Here is an 18,192-nt window from a genome sequence, read left to right on the forward strand (position 1 = left end):
GAATTTCCAGCATTGGTTCTGCGTGGAGCAGTAGCACAGAAAGGAGAGCTGGGAGTACATTTGTACCCTTACGTGCTGAAGGGCTCCATGGCTGCCTGGTGGACCTAGTGCTGAAAGGAGGGTTTGGTTTCTGAGGCCTATTCTGTCCCTGGCTGCTCTGCTGGGACAGGGGCTGGGGAGCAGAGGCCCGAGGTGTCTTGTTGCTCATGGTGAAAAAGGTTTTCTCTGCCCGTCCAGGGCTCTGGTGTTCCTGAATGTTGGTGACCAGGCTGACCACCTAGCTGGCATGGCCTTCACCGCTTGGCTGGGTGGGGTCGTGTCTGTGGGGGATGTATGGGGGTCGGTCCCTGCTGGGATCTCCACAACTTGCAGTGCAATTAGTTGTCTCCAGGGTAACGGCTGCGCAGGGTCTGAATTAGGGTCATCCTCCACTTGGTACAAAACCGCAGGCCAGCCAGGCTGAGCCTGTAAGAGTGGCCAGCTGGTGGCAGGCCCTGAGCAGCCCCTCGACTCTCCACAAGGCTCTGTTACTAACCCCCAAGCCAGCCCTGCCCTGCTTTCCTGGGGGTGGGGGAGGGACACGACGACCACTTCCAGAGGTGGTCACAGGTTCGTGCAAACTGGAAACTACAGCATCCAGCATGCACCGGGACGGGACTGCCACTCCCAGCATGCACCGGGCGCGAGACCCCCCCCCCCCCAAGCTCTGCCCTCGCGTGAGGACTACAACCCCCAGCATGCCCCGGGGCAGGAGCAGGCTGCCGCGCGCTGAGAACGGGTTCTCGGCCTGCTCCTGAGCCGCCGGAGTGGACTCGCCCACGTGCCGGCTCTGCAGCCACTCCCCCCCCCTCCAGTGCTCCCTCCCGGGAGGGAGGCTCCTGCCCACGTGGGGACAGGGCTCTGCAGCCAGCCCCCGCCCCCGCCCCCGCCCCGCGATGGGTGAGAGCGGCCGCCCGATTCGGCTGGAGCTGAGCGCCCTTCGGGCGGCGCCCCGCGAGGTGCTGCACCTACTGCCCTGCGAGGTGGAGCACAACGGCAGCGCCTCCGTGGCCAGATACTTCACACCGGCCATCCGGCAGGGCCCGCAGGGTCGGTGAATGCCGCGTGCTAGCCAGGGGAGGCTGCGCTGCAGGGAGCAGGATGGGGGCTCGCAATTGCGGGGGGTGGCGGCTTCTCCAGGCCGGGCCGGTCGCGGTGCAGCGCGAGGAGGCGCTGTGCTGCTGCAGGGGTGGGTGGGGGCGCTCTGGGGCGCCCGCCCCGCAGCACGAACCCCAGTGCGGTTGTAGGGTTGTGGCCGAGTCCAGCTCCTGCCTTGGCCAGGGCCCTTTGTCTCCCCGGCTCAGTGAGATCTCGTCTTGCAGACCAATCCGTATCCTTCCGCGGCAGAAGCCTCAAGGGGCAGGAGGTGGCCGTGCCTCAGGGTTACGTGGGGTTGGTGCTGAAGGATGATCAGAGGCCTTGCACGGAGGAAGAGGTGAGCCCTGTGGAGACGGAGGTGGGGGGATAGGGGAGAAGCAGCCCTGGGACAATAGTACCTGCCTGGGGAAGGCTGAGAGGCCAGCCCCATGGCTGTGCTTGGGCTGGGATCCAGCAGGTTGGGGGCACTGGCGGCTTTTGGAGAGACAATGTGCCCCCTTGTGGGGTTGGGTAGGCGGCGTGTGGCTACCCTTTTGAGCAAGGCGATCAGTGCTGGGAACAGCATTGCGTTAACCCTCATGCTGCGGGGGTTGTGCCTGAGAGGTGGTGTCCTGCTGCATGTGTCCCTGACTCCCAGCACCCTGTGCGGCAGGAGCGGACTGTGCGGCTGAAATCAACCTTTGCAGCGCTGACGGTGTGGAACCTGGAGCAGGCTCCCACTGCGGATGATGGACTGTTCCTGGCTCTGAGCTGGCCAGCGATCGCCGAGGCTGTAAGTTCTGCTGTGCTGTTCCCTAACCCCAGAATGGTAAGGGATGTGTTAGGGCCTAATCTTGCTGCTGTACCAACTACAAGAGGGCCAACATCCTTCCTCATCCCACACAGACTCTTACAGTACTGCTGTGGGATCCATCTTAGCAATCAGCCAGGTACGTTCTCAGCCTTCTCACCCAGATATCCGGCTGCTTCTGTGGTTCATCCAGTATCCCTTGAGTTGCTTGGGGTGAGGCAATCGTTACATCCCATAATGCCCCTGCATTTCTCTGTTAGTGAAGGAAGGGCTGGTATGTGTCATTATGATTGGTTCCCCCAGTGTGAGTAAAATACTCCAGGATGAAATAATTATAGCCCGTAATATATACCCCTCTGTGGACACCCAGCCATGCCCACACCCCCTAATGTACACCCCTCGTACCCCAGCTGCTAGCAGCAGGGGAAATGTCTCCAGGCCCAGCAGGGGGGAGAGGCCAAGGCTGCCTTGGCCTGCTGGGATGTTCTTGGACCTTGATATGGGCAAATGGAAGATGCTGTCCCCAGCCGTTCTGCCCTGCTTGATGGGCACTACCGCTTTGTGGGGGAATACATAGGCAAAGGGAAGGTGACTGCAGTACAAGACTGGGCCTCAGAATTCCTGCCCTTGAGCAAGTCTTTGTCCCCCTCTGAGCCTCAGTTTCCCATTCCACTCTTGCTTTAGACAGAGCTGCTTAAGGCAGTGAATCTTGCGGTGGGTCTCTGTAATGCCTGTCCCAACAACAGCCCCACCTCCGTTGCTGTGGGGAGAAGTGTAGTGCCTATAATGGGGGACCCCCTGCTTTGTTAGGGTCACTAGACCATCCTGTGCTACACCTAATAGCAGTAGCTGTTCCTGCAGTGCTGTCCTCTGGGGCTGGGATCCCAGAGGTGCGGAGGGGAGGTGATTTTTGATGTCTCTCTCACATTGCAGATCCATGCACCAGTGTTGAAGGAAAAGTGAGCCCTGAGGGAGTCTGCGGGCTCAGGACCGCTAGCTACTGGCTGATTCTGAGGGCTGCACTGGGAAACGTGGCCCCAGCATCCTGCATGCTGCCTCCATGCTAAGAATACAGGATTCTCTCTCACAAAGATGGCTGTGTGGTCCGAGTTATCATTCTGGAGTTTGCAGAGGCAGCACCTGGAAACTGGGTAGGACAGCTTCTCCCCAGGTCAATGGCTGGCCACCTGCTCTGCTGGGGAGTGCAATGGACTTTATCCTACAAACACTGACTCCTCAGGTCCCTGGTATAGGCAGCGTCGTCATCCTGCAGAGGGGAAACTGAGGCACACAAGCTTGGCTCTGGCACAAGTCACAGCAGCTGAGTGGGATAGAACCCAGGTGTCCTGCTACACAGCCTCTCTTCAGGCCACTTGTCCATGATTCCTCTCCACGGCTCATGCTACCCAGGAAGGACTCTAACACAGATGTTGCCATGGCTTTTGGGTTCTCTTCCTTCGCCACCCTGCTAGGCCTCTGCTTCCCCCTCTGAATGGGGCAGGAAGGAGGGAAGAGAGCTGGTGCATTCACGAGCGCCGCCAGGTCAGACCAGCTGGAGGCTGTGCATGGCAGCAGGGATGTGCTTGTAGCTTCTTCTCTGCCCCAATTCCCTTCTCCCAGCCGCCACAGGCTTTGGCCCCAGGCCTGTGCCCCCCCAAGAATCCTTCTTGCCACATGAAGGTTCAGCAGTGTTATTTTGACGGGGGAGCACGCTGCTAGCAAGGCCTAACTCCACTGGGTGGCTGGTGTTTGCAGGTGGACCCACTGCCAGATGTGTAGGGGAAGGGTGGGGCAGCGCTAGTCAGGCTCATGATGTGACGGGCCAAGGATCAGCAGCAGGAGCCTCCCACACAGCAGAGGGAGATAAACTCTGCTTTCTCCATGCCCCTAAGGTTCAGCTAAGTGTCTTGGCCAATCACCATGGCTCAGTGCTGCAGCCCCTTGGCACTAGGGGACGCCCGGTTCCAGATTCCGCTGCTCCCAGGACAGGGGGAGCACAGCAGTTTGACACCCTAATTTTGTGTTTAACTCCAGGTCCAGCCAGCCTGCACCTTCCGGGGCCTGGTCGTGTTCATCGTGCAGGGCGCGCGCTGCAGGTGGCTCTGGCGTAGCCTGTACCAGTTGCTACTGGCAGGGAGGCTGCCCCCCAGAATCCCTGGGAGTAGAGGCCGGATGTTGCTCATGTATTACACAGCCGTGGGGAGGGCAGTGCAGCCTGAGCTGCCTTGTCCTCCCCAAGCTGATTAGAAAGGGGCAGGATCAATTGTTTTAAGTCCAGGATCTTTATCAAAACTCGGAGGGAGTGACAGAGGAACACAGACACCGGCCAGCTGCTGGGGCTGCAGGTCCACCTGTTCCCAGCCTTTAGGCTCCTCCGTCACAGCCCACGCTGTACAGGGCGGCCGGGCAAGATGCAAGTCCTAGATACAAACGGGGCCTTCACGCTGGTGCTGAGACAAGGAGAGCAGCAGGGGGCCTCTGCCCCTTCCCATGGGCTCGAGCCGCGGGCTGAGAACTACGCAGCCCCAGCTTGGCCCCGTGACCGACCACACGATCGCCCTTGCAGATGGCGGTGCCTGGTCTGTCCCAGCTCGGGTAAACTCCCAGGAGCTGCACGGTAGCTGGATGGCTGAGAGGCCCCAAACCGGGGCCACAGGGGAGTGGACAACAGACAAGCCCGGCCTCTCACCACTTGCCCCTCTTGCTCCAGTCCTTGGGGGTGAAGTGTAGACACTTGGAGTCAATGCGCAGGATCCGCTTCAGCATTGCTCGCTCGTGCCCGTCCACTATGTCCTCTGAGAGAGTCAGGATGTACTGGCCCTTTAAGGGAGACAGCAGGGGGCCAGGTAAGCACTATGTCTGGATAGAAATGTCAACGTCCCTTAGAAGGGGCCTGAGCCAACCTGGGTGCTTGTCTCCACTGATGCATTCCAGTCCAGTGGGGCAGCCCAGGCAGCAGCTCCTTTCTCTTGGCATTTGGGGAGTTCTACCTCTACCCAATGCCCCCAACGCATTAGGTCCCACTCCCCTACCACAGCCAGGGACAGCCCTCATGAGTCCTGCCTCCACGCCCCCCTTTAAATCAGCCACCCCAATGCCTTGGTGTCTCTCTGCGCTAGTGGCATATACAAGGAAGCCATCTGCCCACTTTGGGTACTGCCAGGTCTCTCTTACTGCCCGTCTCCAGCGCGCCTCCCCCCAAGGATGGGTACCTTGTAGTAATTTATGAGATTCAGGTACTGCAGCGTGGAGATCACATCTTCCTTCTTGATGCTGGTGATCTCGCTGATTTCACTGAAAGGGAAGGGGAAAGATGAGGGGTAGAAGGCAGTGGCCTGGGTCACTAGTGTGCACCGGTGGGGGCGGGGGGAGACAGGCTGCAGGAGTCAACTGCATCTTCCCTGTGTACCCTCCGCAAAGTGTTAACTCTGACTCCTAATGAGAGCTGGAGCTGTGTTCCCGCTCGCTTATTACTGGTGTGGAATTGTGGCTCTGGGGCTGGCGAGTTTGTGACCGTGGGTGGGGCACTCACTTGATAGTGATCTGTGGGCGCTCCCCGGTCTCAGACTTCAGGTTCATGAGGATCTCCAGGATGGTCTGGGACCAGTAGCTGCGGTAGGAGAGGAGCCCCAAGTCTGAGAGGGGCTTTTCTGGCGTCCCCGTCTTCCCTTCCACCTTGGACAGCTCGTAGCCTGCCAAGCGAGAGGCAACAGGGTGAGGGAGATGGCGATTCGGGAGGGAGCCGGAGAGGAAGGTGCCACTTACTGAATTCAATGAGCAACTTGCCATAGCCTCGCCTCTGGTAGGGAGGCAGGGTCAGGATGCAGGCCACATTGTAGTCTTCCGTGGACTCCTTCTCCTACGGCACACAGCAAGAGAGTCTGATCTCAGCCCAGTGGCTGCAGACTGCTTTGATGCTGGGGGTGTTCCAGTGACTCTTTTGCCATCAAGATTGCCCCCATTTCTGCTCCAGCTCCCCATGCCTGTACCATGAGTTCTGGCCCGATCCCCCAACCATGCCCCTTCCCAAACCCTGACCCTGGCTACAGATGCCTGCTCATGCAGCCTGCCCCAGATCCTGCGCTGCTCACAGCCAAAGCAGCCTGCCTCCTGCACCCATTCAGGCCAATCACATTGGTCTTGGGCCTTCAATCCCCACCAGTCCCTCCCCCATCCCAGTCACGGTCACAATGGGCCCTGCTCCCTCATCACCGGATACCTACAGCAGCCTGCAGATAGAGCCTGGTCAATGGGGGAGCAGCTGCAACAGTGATTCCCTGGCCAAAGGCTTCATCTCTCAGGTGCCCCCTCGCCTCTATGACCCTCCAGGCATCTCCTCCCACTGGGAGGCTCTGATCCCCTCAGGCAGGGGGTTGGCCTTCAGGTCCCCATCATACCACCGTCACCTGCTCTGGCTGGCCAGAGACCAATGGAACCGGAAGACGGGACCAGGGCTAGATGGTGCCAGCCAGGCCCCGGGGAGCAGAGCGCAGTGCTCCCTCACCTTGGAGAAATAGCCCACAATGTGGAAGCCTTTGCAGTCGTACTCTGTCATGACGTAGAAGAGGAAGGGATCAGTGTCGTAGTACAGGGTCTTGTGGTCCAGGAAGCACTTAGCCAGCAGGCAGAGGTTCTGAGAGTAGCTCTGTAGGGACAACACAAGCTGGGAGTGTTAATATCCCCACCCCGCTTTTGGAGGGTGTCAGCTGGCCTTGAGGGGCTGATGGGGCGAGGGCAGCTCCGCTCCCCAGCAGCGCTTCCTGTAAGCCGAGTGCTTGGGCAGCCGCCTGGCTGGTTAGAAAAGCAGCCACATCCTGACGGCAAGTGTTTCGCACACGCCCTGCTGCATGTAACAAAACTTATGCTGCCTGGGGGTGGGAAAAATTAGAGGCAACTGGTCACCAGCCCCCTGGGCCAGTGGGGAGCTGCACACAGACTGTCTCCAGCCCCCCTCATCCCAGTGGCGCGGGCCACAGTATGAAAGCTCTATTCTGGCCGGGAGATTGGCATAAGCAAACTAGAGAAATGCGGTCTCAGTGTTTCTCAGCCTTCACAATACCAGTGAGTGGCTCACCACCTTCATCACCTGTGTCAGGGAGATCTCACCAGCCAGCCCTGGTGGATGGATACACGACTGGTTAAAAGACTGTACTCCCAGGGGTGTTATCAAAGCTTCACTGTCAGTCTGGGAGGGCAGCGCTAGTGAGATGCCAGAATGGGCTTTACATAGTGGTCCTTGTAACACCAAGCAGGGAGGGGTTGCAAGCACTGCAGTGGGCAGGCTTAGAATTCAGAATGATCTTGATGAAGTGGAGAATGGGGCAGAAATCGACAAGATGGATTTCAAAACCGACAAGTGCAAAGTGCAGCACTTAGAGGGAAACATCAAAAGCACAAATACAAAACAGAATCCAGGGCAGGAGTGGGTAGGTGGGAGTCCTGCTGAAAAAAGAGTCTGGGGGTTAACATGAGTCAATGAAGTGCAGAAACTAGCACCATTCTGGGGTGTCTGACCAGGAGTGTCATAGATGACACATAGGAGGCCAACTCAGCAGCAGTAAAGCCTCTGCAGGAGAGCTGTCCCCTGGTTTGGGTGCCACACTTCTAGTTAAGTACTAAAATAAGTTTCCAAGGGACGTTGTATAACCCCACTCACTGGAGGTTAAGACAGGTTATTAGACAAACACCTGTCAGGGATCATTGAGGTTTACTGGTCCTGCCTTAGTACAAGGGGCTGCACTGAATGACCTCTTGAGCCCTACATTTCTATGAGTGTCTGGAGGAAGCGGATGGGAAAGAATTCTGTATGGGGGAAACTAAGGCACAAAGATGGGAAGACGCTTCCTCAAGGTTACCCAGAGTGGCAGCAGTTAGGTTGGAAATGAACCCAGGAGTCCTGATTCCCAGTCCCTCTGTGTGGTAGCCACTACAAGCCATTCCCCCAGCCAGCCCTGTCACAGCCCCAGGCTCCCAGTCCCTGGAATCAGGCAGTCTCCTAAGTGTGAAAGGTGGAACACAGAGCCCCACTCCAGCCAGGCCTCGGGGAGGGGACAGCTTGCCCCAGGGCTGCTCCTTGCCTTGTTCTTCCGCCCGTCGATCTCAAAGAAGGAGATGGTGCCTTTGCGGTAGATTTCATTCCCAGGTGGGTGCCGCAGGTCACACTTGGTCTGGTGGAGAGAGAACCCCAGGAGAGCGGTCAGAGCCTGCAGCTTGCACATGGGGCCCATCGAATGCAAAAGTGGGGCTTGAGGAATTGAGTTCTGAGGGGCAGAAGGAAAGAGCTGCCTGCACCTAGCAGAGGCTAACAGGCAACTTCGAGCCAGAGGATACCACTCCCTCACGCCCCCCCAAAAGCCCCCAAGATCTAGTCTGCCTCCTCCTCCCCTTCCAGCCTTGGATTAGAGCATTATAGGGACTCTGCATCCAGCACCGAGATGCAGCATCCTCTGGGGTGAGGCAAGGGTGCTGTTTACACAGCCAAGTGGGGCCAGTGTCATCACTGACCTGGCGGATAAAGCAGCCCCTACTGAGTCTCCCACCCTGCTCCCTGCAGGCCAGGCCCCAAGAGCCAGGCAGGAGAACACACAGGAGCAGAAGCCCTGGATCATGGAGTCAGGACTGTTCCCGCCTGGGGCCGGACAGGGAGGGCGATACGTACTAGATGCCTCTGCAGGCACTTGAGGCTCTTGACGTATTTGAGGCAGAACTCGCAGAGGTACAGCACGGGCAGGGCGGTGAGCTCCTGCGGGTAGGGTGAGAAGTACCAGGGCTTCAGGCGGTGCCGCCCCAGCTCGATGCACTCGATGTTCTTCATGCGTGTGATGATGTCGTCGTGGCTGCGGTCTGACACCAGGCTGCCCGTCATGCGTGGGGCTGAAGGGATGCCGTCCGAGCTGTCCTGGGAGTCCTGCAGGCAGCACAGGGGCAGGAGCTGCCAGACGTTCCCCCCCTAACCCTCTACTCTCCTGACCTCCCTGTGCCCTTCCCAAGGGCCTCCAGAACCCACAGCCTGGCTGCCAGTGGAGGTGGGGTGGCACAGAAAGGATCCCTGGCTGCTCTCCCATATCCTGCAGGTCTTCCACGTCTGAAAGACTGGGCCAGGGAGGTCCCCCACCCTACTTCCCAGCCCTGCCCTCCAAACTTCAATGGTGCTGCAGCCCTGGCCTTGGACAGGCCATGACTTCACCTGTCACCCATCCCACATGCGCTGGGGCGCACGGCTGCTTGTTGAGCTGGCAGCGTCTCCCCCACGGAAAGGGGCAGGAGCTAGCAGAGAGCCGAGAGAGAAACTCTGGGCCAGCAGTTGCTCCTGGCTACATCCTGGAGGGGCCCCCTTGATGACCCAGGAGTGGGTCCCTGCCCCATGCCCTGGGAACCTGAGAGCGCTCTTCCACTGCTGGCTCTGGCTAGGGGGTTCCCTGGCAGAGGGTCGCTAACACCCCATCCCTGCATTCAAGACGGGGCAGAGTTTACCTCATCTGTGCCCAGGCAGTTGGATTTCCTTTTCCTGCCAAGCTGGGCAGCCACAGCTCTCCTGGCTGAGCCATTCTGGAAGAGAAAGTGACAGGAGTGTTAGGCGCAGCCAGGCAGGGAGCAGTGGGGGAGCGGGGACGTAGCCTTGCAGCAGCACAGGAAGATGGTGTTGCTCCCATCACCTCATCAGCAGGATGTAGCTAGGAACTAGGCAGTTTTAAGGCAATCCAACACCACATGGTAAGCCCTGCTAGTGCCAAGGAGTCAGGGATGGAAGCAGGGACCTACCACAACATCCCACAGGGGCAAGCAGGCGTCATCCCCACTGTGGGAGGTGAACCCTTTCTGCTCCACACAAAGCCCCTCTCTGGAACCCCTAGCAGGGCTGTTAAATCAGCCAACCCGTTCTCACCCAGGTCCTGCTGCCTGGCCCCCGCCTGGCGCCGGCGGAGTTCACCAACAAGTGCTGATGAAGTGGTAAACATACCAGCAGGGTTCCTGCTTACCGGTTAGCACCGCTAGCCCCAGGCAGCAGAACTGCGAGTTAACACCCCTTGGGGGTACCCAGAGCAGCTGTCCTCTCTTGGAGGCTCAGAGATGCCTGCACTGGTTGAATCTGGGTTACATATGCTCCCAAGCGTGAAGGTGAGAAGCTCTAATTTTGCCCTGATCATAGGGCTTCAGGAACTCAGGCCCTGTTCTCAAGGCATCAGTGCCTCGCCAGGAAGGAGCAAGAATCAGTGCCCAGAGCTCCCTCTCCCTGTGATACAAGCGCCCTCCCCTCAGCTCTTACCTGGGGGAACACAGAAGCTTGAGTGGTCTCTGTCGAAGCAGGGACCGGGGTTGCTGGGGAAACCACCTCCACCTTCCGCTTCTGAAAGAAACCCAAAAATGGGTTTATCTATATGGGATGTCACAAAGCTTCACAGCCCTCCAGCCCCGCACAGCCTCCCCCTCCAGGGCAGTGTCTCAGCTGCAGACGTACATGCAAACAAAAGGTCTTGTAATCTCAAAAGAACTTTCTAGGCCATTTTTATGGGAATCCCTCACCCAGCACTGCCTTGCAACTGCCTCCGGGGTGGGGCGCCATGCTGTATACGCAGAGCTCCCTGGCCAGGTGCTAGGGGTTATCCCCCTCTCAGGCCAAGGGGGTTGGACTGCACACAGAGTGCAGCATGACAGCGCAGAGCAGGAAGGGAAGAATCTCTTTTCCAGCTTAGGCTGCATGAATTTCTAGGGAAGTGGGAAGGAATGTCCAAGCTCTGATTTGGACAGGACTCCACAGCTCACACAGATGCTGGGGGAAGGGCTGAGCAATCTTTAAGGACCAAGGGGAGTCACAGAACCTTTGCTACCTGCACCAACTGGTTGAGACCTCACAGTACCCTCCAGTCTCACGCTGAGAAAAGAGTGCCCCCCATTAAGCCCCTGCTCCCTGCAGCACAGCAGCTTCCAGCCTCATGACCGGACAGGACAGTGGGCTCTGCGGGGCTCTGGGGGTGGGAAGAGTGCCCCATAGTGAATCCCCAGCACCATGCCTTGGGGGCCTCCCATGCAAGTCCAGACCCAGCCCGACCCCGGCCAGCTTGTGCGACCTGGCGCGATCTCAGCTTGCGGCCATGCCCAGACCATGCTGAGGACACGAGATGGGGAAGGTATCCCCGGCGCCGGTGCGTACCGTTGTCCGATGGTTCGGCTGGCCGCAGGAGCTGGAGGAGAGGGGTTGGTCAGGCTCCCCGGGAACAGCCTCCCTCTCCTTGGGTAGGTTAAAGCGGAGCGTTATCTGCACTGGGATGGGCAGGGTTTTACCGCTGGCTGGAGCTGAGGCAGGTTGTAGAGACAGATCCAAGGTCTTCCTCTAAGCAGGGATGAAGATGGGGGGCAGGGGTTACCAACACACCCGGCTGGGGAGAGGACGCATTGCTGGGCAGACGAGGAGGGCATGGCACCACTGTCCCAGCTCGCCGCAGGCCAGACAGCGAGAGGAGTACATGGGCCCAGGGAGATGTGATGAGCTGGTGCTAAGGCCAATGCTAGGCCCTGCTCTGCGGGATAAGGGATACTCTAGCACTCCTGCCCTGGAAACCTGTATGTTTACAACCCCTGGATTGGGATCAGGGAGAGGGAGCCGGCCTGGACCATCTGGAAGAACAGTTCTGGATAAACAACCTCGTCGCCCCGTTACTAACCCCACACACTCTCTCCAGTGCCCCCTAGAGCCCTCCTGATCCCCAGGCCGGCACTCTCATCCTGTCCCACCCCCTACAGCATCCCCCGAAGGCACCAGCATCCTCCCGGCCTGCCGCCAGCTCCTCTTACCACTTCCCGCTCTGGAGAGCTGGGCCGGGAGCCAGGCAGCCCATTCTTGGTGGGAGTCTTGGCTTCTTTCTTGGGGAACTGGATCTTCTTAAGGTCCAGCCGGTCATGGGTCACCCATTCATCCAAACGCTTGTTAACTGCGGACATGAGGAGACCAGGTTAGTGGCTCTCCCCTTAGGGTGATGGGAGAAGAGGACAGAGGTCCCTGCCAACAGCCCGTCTACAGCAGAAAAGTGGTGCTAAGATTGTTCAAGGTGGGACATGGATGGGTGAGCCGCAGAGGGGAAGGCAATGCCTCAGGCTGCTGAGCTGCACCACCCTCTGGCCATTGGGAAAGCTCAGCCCAAAACATGTAGTTCCACGGAGGCTCAGCTCCAGAAGCAGGAGCTCTAACTTCCTTGTATGAGTGAGGCTTACAATGAAAGGGGGAGGGTCTTCAGGAGGGAAAGTAACAAGCCCAAGAACTTGGGACATTCTTAACTATTGACATATACAATAAACCCTCCAGGTATGTGGGGGCTTGTGTTCCTGCAACCCTCACATAACTCACATTTTCACGCAAGTCGAGGGGAGACAGGAACCAGGCTTCAGCCTAGTTCCTGGCTCCCCTGGGCTTGCAGGAGCCAGGAAACTGACTAGCCTGGTTCCTGTCTCCCCTGGACTTGCACAAAAAGTGGCAGTCATGAGCTGGTCAGTTTCCCAGCTCTACAAGTGGAAGGGAGCTAGGAGCCAGACTGCTGACTGGTTCCCAACTCCCTGCCACTCCAGGGACCGGGAAACCATTCCTGTCAGGGGCAGCAGTCACGTTAACCCAAGACATGCGCAACTTGGTTGCACATATCAAGAGGTTACTGTACATAATGCCCCAACTACATGTGTGTGCAGGAGGAGGCCCAAGCAGGACAGAAAGCACAATACCCGACTGTCCAGTTGGGAAGTGGGGTCAGCTCCAATTCTGAAGTAAGTGCACCCCCTCCTGCGTCCCTGACCCCACTTGCCATGACACTCTGATGGGATACCTCAGAAGATCCAGACTTCCTTGAGTTGGATCAGGGCTGGCACCCACTAGAGGGGAGGGCCCTGTAATCCATTCCCTGCCCCCCTGGAGCCAGCCACTCCCCCCAGCATAAGGCCAGAATGGAGACAGCGTCCACTAGATGGGAAAGTCCTCGGCTCGTATTCCCCAGAACTCCCTATTTCTGTCCATATTCCAAACCAGCCTCTGTCAGTAAATTTCCTACTCTCCCACCCGAGGGCCAGCCTGTTTACTCACAGTCAATGTAATGTACGTAGAAAAGCTTCCTGCCGCTGATGTCCTTGACGCTGAGGATTTCAGCGAGGGCTGTATGGAGGAAAGAAATGAGAGTTCAGAAGAACTTTTCACTCAGCAGAGATGAAAGGACCCCTCCCTTGTGATGTTTATACACCACAGGAACAGAGAATTAGGGGGAGAATGCACAGGGTCACTGCTGGCCACCAGAAACAGGTGGGACCACAGATACAATGGTGCATAAGATTAGGTGCTGCAAGGGGAGTGTCCTGCTCAAATCTCTTCCCCCTGCAACACCCCTCCCAGAGCAGAGAACAGAACACAGGTGGCCTGGCCCTTAGTATTCTTCTGCATCCAGGATTGGAAGCTAGCAGTCCTGACACTAAGCGCTCAGCTTTACTCCCCAGTCCAGTGATGGGTAACCGAGGCTAGTGAGTCAGCTGCATAAGAGGCCCTCAAAGGGCTACAAGATTATAGTAACCAAGACAGTCTCCTGGGATGGGGTAGTTCTGCTAACGGCGCTTATGTACCTAGAATTTGCACGATACGTCCATTGACCCAGAGCAATGCTTTGACCAGACACAGAGGCAGCGCACGGCTCTCACACGATCTGTGCAATCAGCACACACCTCAATTCACATGCCCTTGTTTTACCTGCCTGCCGCTTTAGTCATACCGGAAGGGAAAAACCTGCACAGCTGGAACCCAGCGGAATCTGGCAAACCTCCGCATGGGCAACGGCAAACAGAAACGTCTTCCAGGCAACACACAAAACTTCAATGGGCTGCAGGGTGCCTAACACTGGAGTAATGCCAACCTCATGCACATACACACCACCCTCACAACGAGTGGGGAAGACAGTGTATTTTACCCAGAAATGACAATATTCTGAAATTTCCGTATTTTGAAGAGATCTCAGGTTGTGACTCCGTTTCCCAGGAAATGCCCTGGTTCTAATGCTGTGCTCTGGAACATGCTAGAGGACTTAGTGGGAAGCGTGGGGCACTTGCTGGTTGGGATGCAATCTTCCAAATATTGTTTATGTTCCTTTCAAAACACTGTTAGAAGGATTTTTCTCCCTAACCCCATGCTGATGCTTGTAAGGGTTATTTTTTCCCCCAGCAATGGAGAATTTTACCACGGAGAGTTAAGAGTGAAACTGCGCCGAGCTGTCAAATGCGCACAATGAGCAATCTGGTGAGAAAAGAAAAATACGTATATTAGTTTGATTCATTTCTGTCCGTTCTAGTGATCTGGGGGGTTATTCTCCATGACTGTAGGTTCAAAAGATGGAAAGTCACATAGCTAAGGATGCAGGTCAACTGTTTAAGAGGAAGACTGTACTGTGGAAAGTAGCAACTGTGAAAAGTACATAGGGTCAAAGGAGATAACCAGTTGAACATGAATTTCCAGTGAGACCCTATAGCTACATGGATGAATATGACCTTTGGATGGATAAGCTTGAAGCAGGGGGCTGGACTAGATGACCTCCTGAGGTCCCTTCCAGCCCTAGGATTCTACACTGGAGATGAAGAATGTTATCTCAAGTAGGAACTAAAGGGACTACATACAGAAGCAACAGCATTACTGGATATTGTCCCCATTTGGATAGCCGCACTTTTAAAAGGAAACTGAAATTGGAAAGAGAGCTACAAGAAGGATGAGGGGTCTGGAAGACCTGCCTGACAGTGAGTGCACGGTCTGGGCCAGGAGGAGGTTCACTGGACTGTGCTATATGGGGAGAAAATTCTTGACAGTAGAGGGCTCGTTAATGCAGCAGAAAAAGCTAGATGGAGATCCAACACTTGGAAGCTGAAGTTGGCTATTCAGCCTCGGAATGAGTCTTTAAATCAAGATTAGACATCTCTTTCTAAAAGCTGCACTCTAGCTCGACCCCCAGACCTAGGCTGGAGGCAGGAGTGGTTGAGATGGATTTTCAGGCTGAGGTGGTGTGGGCAATCAGACTGGATGCTTAGTCCTTTATGATCTCAGAAACCACGACCACTGCATTCAGTTTTGGCCTTCCCAGCTCCTCAAGGATATAGCAGAATGGGGGGTGGGAGGGTTCAAAGATAAGTGAGGAATAGACTTCCAGGGGGAGGGCCACAGGACAACGACGACACGACAGAACTCTCCTAGACAAGAGGTGAAATGTCTGGGATTATTTGGCTTACAGAGCAGATCATGTTACACGAGGATATAAAAGAATGATTGGGATAGAGAATGGGGGCTGGAGTGTCTGTTCTCCACGTCTCATGGCACAAGAACAACAGGAATTTCAGGAAGCCTTCAAAACCAATCAAATAACATTTTTTCTCATGTAACACACCACTAGCCTCTGGAACTCATTGACATGGGACACAGTGGAGTGCAGGATCCCAAAGGAGACTGGAGGCTATCCAGGGTCAACTGGAAAAAAAAAGAACAGGAGTCTTGGAAACCTCCCATCTCAAGCATTAAGCCATTCTCTAAGCACTGCGGGGAATCCACCCTGCATCCGCTTAGTCCACCATGACATAAAAGTTTTTACACTTTCTACTGAAGCATCTGTCTAGGTCAGCAGTTCCCAATGTTTTCCAGAGGACGACTCATTTTGACAGTTCAGTAAGGCTTTGTGACCCAGGCAATTCAAAACTGGGAGATGGGGAGGTTCTCCCCTGGGAAAACATTTTTTTTTTTTTTTTTTTTGGTAAATGTTGATTCGCCTCCACCCCCAGGCTTCAATCCCTTGCACCCCCAAACTACCCCCCACCCCTAGGCTTAAATCCCTCACAGTCGCAAAATGTGCACCCCCTCGCCCCCCCCCGGCACGAGCATCACTGCTGCTCCCCACCCACTCCTCCTTCACCATGGGGACACTGCCTCCTCTGCGCGGCTCCGCCCAGCCCTCCTATTCCCTTGACCCATCTGCAACACAGGCAGTTCCCTGCCCTGCCATGCTGAAATGTGACTCAATTTAATTGGTTTCATGTCCAGATCCCTCCTGCTTGCCATTAAACCAATTAAATGTAGTTCCCTTTCAACAGGGCAGAGAATGGGAGCCAGAGGAATGAACAGTGGCAGCAGCGGGAGCCACACGTGACTGAGAGCTGCCCAGCCAGCAAGCCTTAGAAAATCTAATGGCGACCCATGTTTGGATCCCAACCCGTAGGTTGGGAATCCCTGATCTAGATGGACCCACTGATCTGCTCCAGTGTGGCATTTCCTATGCTCATGGTATTAGCCAGGAAGTCTGAAGAGTATAAAATAAAAATACCCTCTGCAAATTAAACAAAAAAGCAGTCATGGAGCACTTTAAAGACCAACAAAATTATTTATTAGGTGATGAGCTTCCATGGGTCTGCCCCAGGAGGGCTCATCACCTAATAAATTATTTTGTTAGTCTTTAAAGTACTACATGACTACTTGTTTGTTTTGTTGGAATACAGACTAACGTGGCTACCCCTCTGTTACTACTCTAAAAATTAGTTACAGAATTAGGGAAATACTCCATCAGATTCTATTGGATCTGGTCAATTTGGGATGGTGACAATATAGAAATATGAGAGATTATAATCTTAAAACAGAAACGTGTCTAGAGAAACACATACTGATTAGCCATTTGACATAGAGCAGTATAGACAAGTTTCTTTCCCTGTGTCTAAATTTCTCCAACTGAGAATAATGTTACTGATCTGCCTAAGATCGAGGCTGCATGGAGCTTTGAGATCCCGAGATGGAATGTACAGGGTATTATTATTTATAATTCACAACTTGTACCATCACAGGGCCTAGATTAATCACAGATCAGGGGCCTATTGTGCCAGACCCTGACCCAGGTCAGAAGGTCTCTCTCCTGTGTCAGGCACTGCATAGTAAGAGAAAAGCCTTGTGTTGAAGAGCTCATAGGCCAAGAACACATGAGAGATAATGAGCGACAGGAGAGAAAGGTGCATGAGAAATCATCTCTGCCTACAAGCAGCCCAAGTCTGGCCCTTACTACAGTTATATACATACAGGAGATTGTTCTGATTCTGGGTCAGTGTCTTAGATATTTACCCAATGTCTCTCCTATCCACTGTGTGACAGCTCCTTCCTTCAACCACTGCCCTGAGATCATTGATCATACTGGAAGTGGCTATCCAGAGCCTTGGGGCACCCCTTGTGATGGTCAACACTTCCCTCAACAAGGAACCTAAAACTCAATCCCAAAGAATGACAAGGGCTCTAGAAGACCAACAATACCCATGATATTGGTTCCTGGCTACTACAAGGAAAGAGAGGCCCAGCCCCAGATCATTACTGCCACCATCACATATCCTGCATCCCTTTCTATAAATGTCACAGACTTATTCCATCTTCCAACGGGGAACCTCATTACCCCATCCCCCTAGTCTCCTATTCGGCCCAATCTACTCCCATACCACAGTCTCCACATTGGCCTCCTTGGAGCCGCCTCCCTCCCTTTCCCCGGGCGCTCCAAGTTCCCACTTCACCAGCGATATCCCAATTACTTACCCTCTAGCTCCACCCCACCACGTCTCGCCCCTCCCTTCCCTATTAAATCCCACCCCTTCCAATTAGCCCCACCCCTCACTTACGCCATTCATCCTCGTTATCCTGGTTGCGACGCAGCACGGGCAGGCGGCAGCCCTCGGTCACCTCTCCCTGCGGGCGGGATGCAGAACGGTTAAGCGGGGGCTGCCGGGAGTCGCATCCCCGCCCTACCGAACCCCACCCTCCAGACCCCACTCACCACCTCCGCCATCTTGGATGCTCGCCGGGGAGCGGGATCTTCTCTTCCGTTCCCCGTACCGGGACACTTCCGGGAACGCGTAGGCTCCTTTCCTGTCTCTCATAGCTACTTCCGGCCCATTCAGGAGCTGCTCCGATAGCGTCCAGCCGGGTTCAAATTACTTCCGGGAGACTGGGTAACCGCTTCCGGTCCTACCTAGGCCCCATTCTCGGGCTGTTCGTGGCGCTCGCCTGACTCGGAAGGGGACTCTGAGGAGCCGGCGGGGTCGGGGTCAGGGAGCGAGGCGCGAACGGTGGCAGTGGGGGCTGGTGCCAGCAGCTGTGTTGCTAGCCGGACAGTTGGCAGGAAGTCATGTGATACGGATGTGACGCAGCGTGAGGAGCGTCGAGCTTCACGTGACTCAGCACGAGGCCAAGTGGGGCCGGTCGAGGCGTCGCAGCGCGTGTGGAGAGGATCCTACGATTCGGC

The 18,192-nt window shown here is 55.8% G+C and overlaps 2 protein-coding genes across 7 annotated transcripts; one reads left to right on the top strand and one right to left on the bottom strand.

Annotated features, from left to right (window-relative positions):
• The first annotated feature begins 812 nt into the window (after positions 1–812).
• On the top strand, positions 813–3,018 carry RNASEH2C (ribonuclease H2 subunit C). The gene is made up of 4 exons (XM_075005936.1): positions 813–1,089; positions 1,362–1,474; positions 1,790–1,909; positions 2,861–3,018. Exons 1-4 carry the CDS (start codon positions 936–938, stop codon positions 2,888–2,890), a joined length of 417 nt encoding a protein of 138 aa, XP_074862037.1. The 5' UTR covers positions 813–935; the 3' UTR covers positions 2,891–3,018.
• A 1,157-nt stretch (positions 3,019–4,175) lies between these two features.
• Positions 4,176–17,862, bottom strand: KAT5 (lysine acetyltransferase 5). Of its 6 annotated transcripts, none has more exons than XM_075005929.1 (14): positions 17,725–17,862; positions 17,570–17,636; positions 12,993–13,061; positions 11,720–11,856; positions 11,079–11,258; positions 10,194–10,274; positions 9,401–9,475; positions 8,586–8,669; positions 8,005–8,094; positions 6,432–6,572; positions 5,693–5,786; positions 5,460–5,619; positions 5,140–5,221; positions 4,176–4,747 (listed from the first exon to the last, which is right to left on the bottom strand). In XM_075005929.1, exons 1-14 carry the CDS (start codon positions 17,734–17,736, stop codon positions 4,613–4,615), a joined length of 1,407 nt encoding a protein of 468 aa, XP_074862030.1. In that variant the 5' UTR covers positions 17,737–17,862; the 3' UTR covers positions 4,176–4,612. The 6 variants fall into 6 exon arrangements, with proteins under 6 accessions (XP_074862030.1, XP_074862027.1, XP_074862026.1 ...); XM_075005926.1 differs by having other exon boundaries at positions 8,586–8,834; XM_075005925.1 differs by having other exon boundaries at positions 8,586–8,858.
• Between the last annotated feature and the right edge of the window lie 330 nt (positions 17,863–18,192).

This window comes from Carettochelys insculpta, chromosome 11 (genome assembly GCF_033958435.1).
Source record: "Carettochelys insculpta isolate YL-2023 chromosome 11, ASM3395843v1, whole genome shotgun sequence".
Lineage (NCBI taxonomy): Eukaryota > Metazoa > Chordata > Testudines > Carettochelyidae > Carettochelys > Carettochelys insculpta.

Bases quoted from the DNA above. Each gene is read 5' to 3' on its own strand.
- RNASEH2C (XM_075005936.1), top strand. From the start codon at position 936: ATGGGTGAGAGCGGCCGCCCGATTCGGCTGGAGCTGAGCGCCCTTCGG. The intron at 1,475-1,789 runs GTGAGCCCTGTG...CCTGTGCGGCAG, and splicing joins GGCCTTGCACGGAGGAAGAG to GAGCGGACTGTGCGGCTGAA. The intron at 1,910-2,860 runs GTAAGTTCTGCT...CTCACATTGCAG, and splicing joins GGCCAGCGATCGCCGAGGCT to ATCCATGCACCAGTGTTGAA.
- KAT5 (XM_075005925.1), bottom strand. The intron at 10,275-11,078 runs GTACGCACCGGC...GGTTTCTTTCAG, and splicing joins AGCCGAACCATCGGACAACG to AAGCGGAAGGTGGAGGTGGT. The intron at 5,620-5,692 runs GTAAGTGGCACC...CTCGCTTGGCAG, and splicing joins CAAGTTGCTCATTGAATTCA to GCTACGAGCTGTCCAAGGTG.